Source organism: Coregonus clupeaformis, chromosome 31 (assembly GCF_020615455.1).
Source record: "Coregonus clupeaformis isolate EN_2021a chromosome 31, ASM2061545v1, whole genome shotgun sequence".
NCBI classification, from domain to species: Eukaryota; Metazoa; Chordata; class Actinopteri; order Salmoniformes; family Salmonidae; genus Coregonus; species Coregonus clupeaformis.
In genome coordinates, this window is record NC_059222.1 from 29,352,846 (window position 1) to 29,365,717 (window position 12,872).

At 47.0% G+C, this 12,872-nt stretch overlaps 2 protein-coding genes across 2 annotated transcripts in view; one reads left to right on the plus strand and one right to left on the minus strand.

Annotated features, from left to right (window-relative positions):
• The window catches only part of gas7b (growth arrest-specific 7b), a 51,632-nt gene that overhangs the window by 24,344 nt on the left and 14,416 nt on the right, over positions 1–12,872 (plus strand). The window contains exons 3-6 of the mRNA XM_041858711.2: positions 5,597–5,674; positions 6,741–6,829; positions 8,152–8,205; positions 9,991–10,080. Coding sequence (XP_041714645.2) covers positions 5,597–5,674; positions 6,741–6,829; positions 8,152–8,205; positions 9,991–10,080 — 311 coding nt within the window. The remainder of the gene's footprint in view (positions 1–5,596; positions 5,675–6,740; positions 6,830–8,151; positions 8,206–9,990; positions 10,081–12,872) is intronic.
• On the minus strand, positions 10,842–11,430 carry LOC121547430 (high mobility group protein HMG-I/HMG-Y-like). Its single transcript, XM_045209867.1, has one exon. It carries the CDS (start codon positions 11,391–11,393, stop codon positions 11,103–11,105), a length of 291 nt encoding a protein of 96 aa, XP_045065802.1. The 5' UTR covers positions 11,394–11,430; the 3' UTR covers positions 10,842–11,102.

The following is a 12,872-nucleotide window of genomic DNA, read 5'->3' on the forward strand; positions in this document are numbered from 1 at the left end:
CACAATGACAATTATAGAGATTGTAGTCGAGATTTGATTGAATCCTATCTTGATGTATCATTATTATAGCATAATGACACTTAGAGAGACTTGTCCCTTCTCAGGATTTCATTGTGATTGCTGTAGCTCCTGAGAGAAGGATACAGTGACATACAATTCTCCAGAGCAAACCTAATTATACTGTATTTCTCTCCATTAATATCCGATTCCTCCCATCAGATCGATTTCCTTTGACAAGCTAACGGAGAGAAATAGAGGCAGAAAGCACCTTTTAATGAACCATTGTGACTGTGTTGTGACAGTGTTATACATCAGATCGGAAGGGAAAGACTCTCTCCTCCTCTGAGTCTGTCTGCCAAATCTCTCTCTCTCTCTCTCTCTCTCTCTCTCCATGTGTGTCATCCGAACTGATGGTTTTGGCTCTGTCTCCCGCTCTGCTTAGTACAGGCAGACAGCTGAGTGCTAGCCAAAGACACAAATGAAATAAAAGCTCTTTAGTCTCAACGGCTATTCTCTCTCTGGTGACACTAAGGGGTAATTGAGATCAAAGTTGTATTGTGAATTTGGATATTGGAGTTAAGTGAATGACATATTTTCTCTCTCTCTATCAGGTTCTGTGTCAGTCATGCTTCTTATCCTCTTTTCTTTCGTTCTCTCCTTCTCTTGTTCTTGCTTCCTCCAGCAAGAGTAAAATGGGGACACATGAATTGAAAGAGTGCGGCAGAGAGTCTATTGGTGAAGTTAAACAGCCATATTGGATTTACTGAAAGTTTGCACCTGTTATTTTTAACACAGGGAGTTGAAGATAAAGTGGTAAAACAAAAGATTAAATCAAGATTTCTTTGTTGTTTTGTCTTTTATTCTGCTTATGAAAATAGCAGGTGCAATGCTCTGCTCACAGGTGCAAACACTTCGTGAATCTGGCTCATATTCCTATATCGCTCTGGGAAGTTGATACAGTGCCAAAGTCAGTCTGAATATTGTTTAGTTAGATTGGACAGAAACGGTCAGGGTCATGTGCGTCCCTCGCCTTCGCAACCATGAAAAACACTTTCAAATGACAGCTAGCTACACATCATACATGTTTTTGTTTATATTGAATAGTTTCTCAATGATAAAAAATAATGCAAGTGATTTATACTGCACAACTTTATGTTTATGCATTGTTTAACGTACTTAGGGTATGCAAATTATCTTGTCCCAGCAGTGACCCAGTTGTCACGACTTCCGCCGAGGCTGCCTCCCCTCCTTGTTCGGGCAGGTTTCGGCGTTCGTCTTCACCGGCTTACTAGCTGCTGCCGATCCATTTATCATCACTCCACTTGTCTTGTCTAATTAATCACACACACCTGGTCCTTATCCCCAATTAGTCATTGTATAAGTGTTCCCTCTGCTTCCTTGTCTGTGTGGGTGATTGTTTGTAGTGAGCTGTGCCTGAGTTTTGTTGTCGCATGCTTGCGCAACTGTTTATCGACGGAATAAACTCTTTGGATGCGTATTACTCTCCTGCGCCTGATTCCTTCTATCACACGCATCACAGAATCACCCACCCGTTTATCGAAGGACAACATGGTGTCCCGGCAGGCTAGCTCCCGTCGGACGTCCTCCCGCAGATGGCACCGGAAATGGTCGATCAGGGCCTCCAACGCGGCTCCTCCTTCGTTCCACACTGCGTTGGCCCACTCCAGGGATTTCCCACAGAGGCAGGAAATGAGGAAGGACACCTTCTCCCATTCCGATGGTGCCGGCCTGATGCTGGCGAAGTAAAGCTCCAATTGGAGGAGGAATCCCTGGTACAGTGCCGCTGTCCCCTCAAACGCCCGTGGTCGGGATATCTGGATCTCTCCTGCTTTCCCTGTGGTATTAGGTATCCCTTGGTTAGCACTCCACAACCCCACCTTCTCATGGCTGCAGAGGGCTCTCACAGGGTGGTCGTGTGAGTGTCAGGGTAGGTGTCTAGATGTTTCCGTTGGTGCATCCACGGTGGAAAGTCCAGATAGTATCTCCACCGTGCGCATTCCCCCCGAATACCGTGATCTGGCGCAAGCGTTCTCTAAAACGCAGGCGACTAAGTTACCACCTCACCGGGTGGGGGATTGCGCGATAAACCTCAGGGTAGACGCTGTACCTCCCAGGAGTCATATATACCCCCTGTCACAGGCGGAAATGGTAGCTATGGAGACATATGTCACCGAGTCCCTGCGTCAGGGGTATATACGTCCCTCCACTTCACCCGCCTCCTCGAGTTTCTTCTTTGTGAAGAAGAAGGACGGCGGTCTGCGCCCGTGCATTGATTATTGACCACTGAACAGGGAGACAATCAGATTTAGTCATCCTCTCCCCCTCATTCCTTCAGCGGTTGAATCGATGCATGGGTCGCGCTTCTTCACCAAATTGGTTCTCAGGAGTGCATACAACCTGGTGCGTATCCGAGAGGGAGATGAGTGGAAGACAGCATTCAGCACAACCACGGGGCATTATGAATACCTGGTGATGCCCTATGGTTTGATGAATGCTCCCTCAGTTTTCCAGTCCTTTGTGAATGAGGTGTTTCGGGACATGCTTGGTCGCGGTGTAGTGGTCTACATCGATGACATCCTGGTGTATTCGGCTACTCGCACTGAGCATGTGTCCCTGGTTCGCAAGGTGCTGGCCCGACTGTTGGAGAATTACCTTTATGCTAAGGCAGAGAAGTGTATGTTTTTCCAGCAGTCCATCTCCTTCCTTGGATATCACATTTCCACCTCAGGGGTGGAGATGGAGGGAGATCGCATTTCAGCCGTGCGTAATTGGCCGACTACAACCACGGTTAAGGAGGTGCAGCGATTCCTAGGCTTTGCCAACTACTATCGAAGGTTTATCCGGGGCTTTGGCAAGGTCGCAGCTCCCATCACATCCCTGTTGAAGGGTGGGCCATTCCGGCTCCGCTGGTCTGCTGAGGTGGTTCTGGCCTTCAGGAGACTGCAGGGTCTGTTCACCTCAGCTCCGGTACTAGCCCACCCCGATCCATCACTACCGTTTGTAGTGGAGGTGGATGCGTCCGAGGTAGGGATGGGCGCTGTCCTATCCCAACGCTCTGGCACGCCACCCAAGCTCCGCCCCTGTGCCTTCTTCTCGAAGAAGCTCAGCCCGGCGGAGCAGAACTACGACGATGGTGATCGGGAGCTGTTGGCTGTTGTCCGAGCTTTGACCGTGTGGAGGCATTGGCTCGAAGGGGCGAAACACCTTTTCCTCGTCTGGATGGACCACCGTAACTTGGAGTACATCCGGGCAGTGAGGAGGCTGAATCCTCGCCAGGCGGGCCCTATTCTTCACCCGGTTTGATTTTACATTGTCATACATTCCGGGTACGAAGAACGTACAGGCAGACACACTGTCCCGGCTGTATGACACAGAGGAGAGGCCCAGAGATAACACCCCCATACTCCCGGCCTCCCGCATTGTGGCGCCGGTAGTATGGACGCGGATATAGAGCAGGCATTACGCACAGATCCATCTCCACTGCAGTGTCCAGCTGGGCTGCAGTATGTGCCTGCTCTTATCCGTGATCTTCTGGGCACACACGTCACCCTCCTCTGATCACCCAGGTATCGGTCGTATAGTGCACTGCCTGAGCGGAAAATACTGGTGGCCTACCTTGGCTAAGGACGTGAGGGTGTACGTCTCCTCCTGCTCGGTGTGCGCCCAGAGTAAGGCACCTAGGCACCTCCCAGCGGGTAAGCTACAACCTTTACCTGTTCCACAACGACCATGGTCTCACCTTAGCATTGATGTTCTGACTGATCTTCCCCTCTCCCAAGGTAACACCACCATCCTGGTTGTTGTGGACCGCTTCTCAAAGTCCTGCCGCCTCCTTCCTCTGCCCGGTCTCCCCACGGCCCTGCAGACTGCGGAGGCCCTGTTTACTCACGTCTTCCGGCACTACGGGGTACCAGAGGATATAGTGTCTGACCGAGGTCCCCAGTTCACGTCCAAGGTCTGGAAGGCATTCATGGAACGTCTGGGGGTCTTGGTCAGCCTGACCTCTGGGTTCCAACCCGAGAGTAATGGGCAGGTGGAACGGGTAAATCAGGACGTGGGTAGGTTCCTGCCAGGGGAGTGGTTTGTGTTCTTGCCATGGGCAGAATATACCCAGAACAATCTCTGCCACTCCTCCACTAACCTAACGGCTTTCCAGTGTGTTCTAGGTTACCAACCGGTTCTGGCACCGTGGCACCAGAGCCAGACCGAGGCTCCTGCGGTGGATGACTGGTTTCGGTGCGCAGAGGAGTCGTGGGATGCTGCCCACGTTCACCTCCAACGCGCCGTGCGTCGTCAGAAGGCCAACGCTGACCGCCACCGCAGTGAGGCCCCCGTCTTTGTACCGGGGTATCGGTTCTGGCTCTCGACCCGGAATCTGTCACGACTTCTGCCAAGGCTGCCTCCCCTCCTTGTTCGGGCAGGTTTCGGCGTTCGTCATCACCGGCTTACTAGCTGCTGCCGATCCATTTATCATCACTTGTCTTGTCTAATTAATCACACACACCTGGTCCTTATCCCCAATTAGTCATTGTATAAGTGTTCCCTCTGCTTCCTTGTCTGTGTGGGTGATTGTTTGTAGTGAGCTGTGTGTAGCTCGGTTGAGCTACCCTTACCTTGTTGTTGCCAGGGTAGATATTTCTCCTGTGCCTGAGTTTTGTTGTCGCATGCTTGCGCAACTGTTTAGCGACGGAATAAACTCTTTGGATGCGTATTACTCTCCTGCGCCTGACTCCTTCTATCAAACGCATCACACCAGTAGAGTTGTAGTGACATGTTTTGGGGATTTAGAGATAACTATCTATTATCATGAATGCTAGAAAGTAAACAAAAGTATTTTATATATTGTATAGATCAATAACCGTATCCCCCCAATATAATGTGTCCCTTAGTTTTGTCATTGGTGTTACCGCCTTAAAATCACTTATTACAAAGATATACAAGGACCTTGCGTATTGCTTCCAGTGGCAAACTGTTATTGGGGGAGGGGTCTATATTAAAAACAATTATTAGCTAATCACACCCTATTATTATGTAAAAAAAAATTGAGGATTATTTAGATAATTTGGTGTCCAAATCCAAAGTGTCACATGGTGTTACTCAATTTAAATGAAGGGAATTTACATTGTGAGCAAAATGATTCATCATATCACTTTAATAAATCATTTTTCAAGGATTAATGACCTTAGATTTGAGCATCTGTGGCCTCAATTTTTAAGAAAATCCTAATTTACCTCAAATGTGTCATTGGTGTCACTACTCCTACTGGTGGCACAATGTTATCATAATGGTAAACATTATTTAAAGTAATTAAGCTGCCATATTAATTGATTTAGAATGGGAAGATGTACTCAACACATTTACCTAAATACACATCTAGAAAAATGACGTTGCAATTCAAGAACGACCCGTCAACATAATCATCAAGAATCTTAATATGAACAAGTTTTTGTTTCATGTAACCCTCTTGGACCTGCAATGAACTCCAGGTTAGAGATATCCTATGTATTTCTCTCAATTTCCATGTATGTCTGACCTCACAAGTTAAATTTGTTTTCATGTTCCTGTCTGGTTCCAGAGACAACGTGGGAGAGACCTACCAGTGTACCTGGGACCCCCAAAACCCCTCTGAAACACAAGAACTCAATACCTACAGGTACTGAAGCAACCTCTCTCTCTCTCTCGTTCTTGCTCTTTATCCCCCCCTCTCGCTCTCACTCTGTCCTTGACTCCCTCTCCCTCACTCTCTCTCCCTCTCTTTCTCTCACTTTTCCTCCTTTGCCAGTGTCCTGAGGGTTGTACATAGGCCTACCGCTGTGTGGCAGCACGCAGAGAATTCCAGAGGCCTCACACACGCACACACACATTTCATGTGGCTAATTTGATCTGCGATCTGGAGTCGTCTGGGTGCACAGTACTCTGCTCTTAAGAAGAGATAACAATAACATATGAGCAAGCTGACTGCTCAGACAGGTTTCTCTTGAAGAAGAGATTGATAATCTCAAGGGAACACCAGGGTGAAAACTGGTACAAGATAGAAAGAACAAGATTAACAGAATTTAATTGCATTGAATGTTAGCCTGCACCTCATTGTAAGGTATAAGGTATAGTTGTAAGTTAAGGACTGGGGGCCTGTTTCAATTAGGCTGATGAACTCTAGCCTTTGGGGTCTCCAAACGTTTGCTTGCTCAGGCTGATCGGCCAATGGAGTCTAGTTTCACTAAACACAGCGGGGTATCTCATCTGGACTGCATAATAATTCTCTCCAACACATGCACTGACATGTAGTCTCGCAAGCCGCCTGATCACGTAAACACACCTTCAAATAAACACATGCAAACATTGCACACACACATGCAGAGCAACTCTCCCAAATAATAGCTAATTTTCCTTGCCTGTGTACCAGAGGACAACCCAGGCTGTCTGGACTCAGAGCTGTGTTTGTTGAGGTGCTCGGTCTCTGGTTTCCAGTAACCGCCCTGCTAAAGACATTAAACAAACAAAAGGACAAAGAAGAAGCGATTCTCTGATAGCTTTGTTTGAGTTACAAAGATAAGTGAATTTACCCCCGGCTCAGATATACAGACAACTCATAGGAGGCAAACACACATTATTCCTCCTCCGCAGGCTCTGTGCTACAAATTTAATTCTCTCTCTCACTCTCTCTCTTTCTCGCTCTCTCGCTCCCCTGCCCCTCTCTCTCCATCTCTCTCCCTCCACAGTGAATGGGTTTCACTCCAGTGGCAGTACGTTGCATCAGAATGAACACTCCCACGTCAGTCTGGTCAAAAAGCCCAGTTCCGAACCACAGGTAAAACTGCTGTCCTCCTCCCTCCTCCCTTCTCCTCTTCCTCCTCTTCCTCCTCCTCTCGTTGCTCCAGTTAAGGGCTTCCCCATGAACCCCATGAACCCCATATACTTATGTTCACACAGAAGATAGGCAATTCTATTTCTTCATATTACGTTACACCACCAACAGCCACCACCACGCTAACACACAGTGGTAGCCAGTCAACGAAAGCATTTAGCAGTGACTGCAATCTTCTCTGTATGAATATACAGTAGAATCATCATGTTGCTGACAAATTGCTTTACTTGTGTCCTTTTATCAAAACAGTACTATGCAGAAGCTATGCCAATAGATATACTGTACAGTAATAGCTTCAAACAGCAGATTTCTCCTATGTACAGTAATGACATGGTTACTGGTGACATGGTTACCCAAACTCCTTAACACACACACAAAGACTCAGAGGCAAAGACCGACACGTGCGTGTGTACGCATATACACTACCTCGTCATCATGAAATGAGATAATGATACTCATTACCCCAGCAAAAGAGAGCAGTTTCTCCATCCTGATTCCTTTCATTATCTAATCCTCAGATCATAATTAGGAGAGCACTCATCATCGTTCAGACACACACACACACCATACACCCCACCACTACCCAGCTCCTCTCCCTCCTCCTTTAACTCCTCCTTTAGCTACTTTAACCCCTCCTTTAACTCCTCCTTTAACTCCTCCTTTCTTTCTATTGTTCTCTTTCAGAGAGGGAGAGGAGGTGTGGTGCATTCCGTACTTTGTCAATAAACCCTCTCCCCTCCCTTCCTCCTCCTCTCCTTCCCTCCTTCTCGCCAGCCCTGTGTCTTGCTTCAGTGGGCATGGTATGGACAGTGGGGGATGTGCACTCTCTCTTTCACTCTTTCTCTCGCTTTCTGTGTCTACCTTTTTTAAATCGACCTCTACCCCACTCCATCTCATTACTCCCACTCTTTCTCTCCACACACACACACACACACATGCACACACACACACACACACACACACACACACACACTCAGATTGCTCATGCGATGACATATTCTGAGCCGAAGTGCGTTCACACACACACACACACACAGACATCCAAACGCACGCTGCTCTGCGCTGCAGACATGCCCCCCTACTCAGCACTGCAACACACACACTCACACACACAGTAGCCGAAGCGGAGGCAGCGCACAGACAGTCACTCCCAGAGAGCTCCAGCAGCTCCAGTGTGTGTGAGTGGGTGTGTGAATGTATGTTAGCCAGAGACCATGTCGGACATAGAGGAAGGTTTTGACGGAGCATCCTGTCTCTCTCAACAGCATCCAGGTCCTACATCACCCACCAGGAGACAGAGCAAAGAGACTACCATCACAGTGAGTACCACTACTAACACTATCCCAGACCCTACCGCTAACACAAACCCTAACACCGACCCTAACCCCAACATGCATGGGCAATACAATGTTGCAAAATCTAATTGAGGATGTTAGGAACTATTGAGACAGAGGACGTGATTTAGAGACTAAAATTGCTTTGATTTCAAAAGTGGAATGCAATGAGTTTATTCTAATTCTGTGATGTCAGTGTCGAACAGAATTGAATATTCACATTTAGAATTTGTAAAATAGTTGTAGAAATTCTGGAAACGCTGAGACCTGAGCAGAGGTGAAGGAGTGCACAGGGGTTGCAGGGGAGGGAACGACGCTGCGCTCCCTGTTCCTACAGCAACCAGGGCAAGGCTATTGATTGGCAGATGTTTGAGAGAGTGAGAGTGAGAGAGAGAGAGTGTGTGAGAGAGAGAGAGTGTGAGAGAGAGAGAGAGAGAGAGAGAGAGAGAGAGAGAGTGTGAGAGAGAGAGAGAGAGAGAGAGTGTGAGAGAGAGAGAGAGAGTGTGAGAGAGAGAGAGAGAGAGAGAGAGAGAGTGTGAGAGAGAGAGAGAGAGAGAGAGAGAGAGAGAGAGAGAGAGAGAGAGAGAGAGAGAGAGAGAGAGAGAGAGAGAGAGAGAGAGAGAGAGAGAGAGAGAGAGAGAGAGAGAGAGAGAGAGAGAGAGAGAGAGAGAGAGAGAGAGAGAGAGATCTAGTCCTCAGCTAATAACCCATGTCAGGGGTTAAGGGAGTCGTTGATAGAGGTCACTTAAAGGATCATTAGAAAGGGATGGAAGCCAGATGTGGGTGTTTTAGCTGCCTTGTGTGAACTCTCATCTGAAGGCAGGAATAGTGAATAGAGGACTATCAACTTTATCTTCATCATCAAACCCTTTCCACTTGCAAAGGGGGCATGCTCAGTAGTGGATCCACACACGCATGTGCGCACACACACCTCCAGCCCCCCGAGGCGGAGTTGTTTTGCTGCTGGAGGTAATGAGAGTAAATGTGAGGGGAGATAACAGTCCTATTGTCAGCCCTGGAGCACCAGCCTTTCTCAGCCCCACTCCGGGTGCTAACAGTTGGAACTGACAGCCACACAGGAGACCTGCTGTTACCACTGCCTGCCTCACCGTGTGTGCGTGTGCATTTGTGCGTGCCTGTGTGCCTGAGAGAGAGGAGAGAGAGATGACAATACACAACCCTCAGGCCCTGTACAGCAGCAAGAGAACAGATAGAGACGAGCAGGGAGATAGTCGCTCAGCCAACGGATTTAACATCTAGAGGAGAGAGAGAATTACAACAGACTGTCAGGACTGTTCAATGATAAATGCTGGTGATAGGGAAAGGTTGACAGTCTGCAAATAAAAAAGAGTTGACAAATTCAAGGAGCGATATGAAGTCAATATGTTACTTAGTCTTTTATTCTCGGAACTGAGGAGATGAAGTGTTGCCAGAGCAACAGTGGCAGAGCACCTTGAATAGTAGCATCAGCAGAGTTGGACAGTTACTGTCTGCACAGTGTGCAGCTCCACATCTTGCACTTCTTATTGCTAATCTCAATGTAGCCCTTCATGGCTTAGACTCCTCAGACCCTTGCATACCAACTCTAATTTATTAAAATAAAATACGATGCACAATGGAAAAATGAATCTCCTCCTCTCTCCCTCTCTCTCTCTCTCTCTCTTTTTCTCCCTCTCTCTCTCTCCTTATGTCTCTCTTTCTCCATACTCCCCCCTTTCTCTTCCTCTCTCTTCCTGTCTCGCTCTCTCTCTCTCTCGATCTCTCTTCCAGATTAACTGTGTAACGTTCCCCCTTCCTATGAGTATGCCTGAGCAGCAGCTGCTGAAGCCAGATGAGTGGAGCTACTGTGATTACTTCTGGGTAAGAGACAAAGACTGGCCGCACCACAGAGTCATATTAAACAACTCTATACTACACTACACTACACTACTCTACTCTAAACTAATCTACACTACACAACACTACACTCTTAGAAAAAAAGGTGCTATGTAGAACCTAAAACGGTTCTTCGGCTGTCCCCATAGGAGAACCCTTTGAATAACTATTTTTGGTTCCAGGTAGAACCCTTTTGGGTTTTATGTAAAACCCTTTCCACAGAGAGTTGACATGGAACCCAAAAGAGTTCTACCTGGAACCAAATAGTGTTCTCCTATGGGGATAGCCGAAGAACCCTTTTGGACCCCTTTTTTCTAAGAGTGTACTCTACACTACACAACACCACACTACTCTCTACACTACACAACACTGCACTACACTACACAACACTACACAGCACTACACAACACTACAGTACACTACACTACTCTACAGTACACTACACAACACTACACTACACAACACTGCACTACACAACACTACACAACACTACACAGCGATACACAACACTACATTTACATTTACATTTTAGTCATTTAGCAGACGCTCTTATCCAGAGCGACTTACAGGAGCAATTAGGGTTAAGTGCCTTGCTCAAGGGCACATCGACAGTTCACCTAGTCGGCTCGGGGATTAGAACCAGCAACCTTTCGGTTACTGGCACAACGCTCTTACCCACTAAGCTACCTGCCGCCCCCAAAAACTCATCATCAGAGCATAATTTAGTCCAAAATAAAAAAGACTTGCAATACCATGACATACACACAGAAAAAGTGTTGTCTGTCACCTGTCCTGTGATTCTTTGTAAGATTTATGCTTGTTGAGAAACATCCATTGGTTTTTCAGTGCATTTGCAGATAGAGGTTGGATGAACTGTGTTGTTGACCCTCCTTTGGCTAGAAGGCAAGAAAGTGAACAGTAGAACAGGGGTTGGGGTGGCACCAGTATTGGAGATTCAGACCAGCTCTGGTTGACAGGAAGTCAGTATGTTGAGTGAGGTAGCACGTTTACTGGTCTTCCTCCTCCTCCTCTCCTTCTTCAGATGATGATTCCTTGGCTGCCTGTTCCTCCTTTTCCTCCTTCTTAGGTCTTCCCCTGCGTTTCATCCCTGCAGTTGAGGCTGCTGGTGTCTTCTTGCCCTTGTTCTTGCTGCCTTTTGGCCTTCCCCTGGGCCTCTTTGGGGTAGGGGACCCACTGGGCTCATCAGAAGCACTTTTCACCGGTGGCTGTTTCCTTGGTCTTCCACGTCCCCTCTTCTCTGCTCCCTCTTTTGTTGAGATGGTGCCCTTATCACTCATGTTGAGGTGTAATCCTGATTTAAAATGAAGCAGGCGAAAGTGCGATACACAACACTACATTACACTACACTACACAACACTGCACTACACAACACTACTCTACAGTACACTACACAACACAACACTACACTACACTACACTACACAACACTGCACTACACAACACTACAAAACACTACACTGCGATACACAACACAATACTGCACTACACTACACTACACTGCACTACACAACACTACAAAACACTACACTGCGATACACAACACTACACAACACAACACAACACTGCACTACACTACACTACACTGCGATACACAACACTACTCTACTCTACACTATTCAACACTGCACTACACTACACAACACTGCACTGCACTACACTACACAACACTACACAACACTACACTGCGAGACACAACACTACACTGCGATACATTACACTACGCTACACAACACTACACTGCAATACACAGCACTACATTACACTAGACTACACAACACTGCACTACACAACACAACACTACACTGCGGTACACAACACTACACTACATTACACTGCGGTACACAACACTATATTACACTACACTACACAACACTGCACTGCACTACACAACACTACACTGCGATACACAACACTATATTACACTACACAACACTACACAACACAACACGACACGACACAACACTACACTGCGATACACAACACTACACAACACTACACTGCGATCCCCACACTACACAACACTACTCTACACTATACAACACTACACAACACTTCACTGCACTGCACTACTCTACACAAAACTACACTGCAATACACAACACAACACTACATTACACTACACTACACAACCCTGCACTACACTACACTACACTACACTGCACTACACTACACTACACTGCGGTACACAACACTACGCAACACTACACAACACTACACTACACTACACTACACTGCGGTACACAACACTACACAACACTACACTGCGATACACAACACTACATTACACTACTCAACAATACACAGCACTACACTATACTACACTACATAGTCCTTGAGGACCACAGTTCTGCTGGTTTTCATGTCCCCTTGGTATGAATAATCAATACATTACTGCCCTAACTGTCCGGGCAAGAATAATAAAAAATTAAAAAAACATTCAGACACTGCAGCCTTCAAGGACTGGAGTTGTGCTGCCTTGCCTTAGACTGCAGTCCACAGCTCTTCCATATAGACTGCCGTGCGATGCACACTTAGAAACAGGACACTTTACAGCTTCGGCAGCGTAAGGCTACAGAGATGTAGTAGAATAAAACATGACGTAGTGAGAGAGACCAGGCTCAATGCATCTGTTTGGCTCTGTTTTCATTTCTCCCACGGCTGAAACGTAATCACCACCAGGTGTGTTCTCAGGTTTTAACGCTAACTGTCAGACTGGGCTAACATTACACTTTGAGGTGACAACACCGGAAGACGCTC

What these genes read in the sequence shown, in the direction of transcription:
- LOC121547430 (XM_045209867.1), bottom strand. Translation starts at nt 11,393, where the DNA reads ATGAGTGATAAGGGCACCATCTCAACAAAAGAGGGAGCAGAGAAGAGG.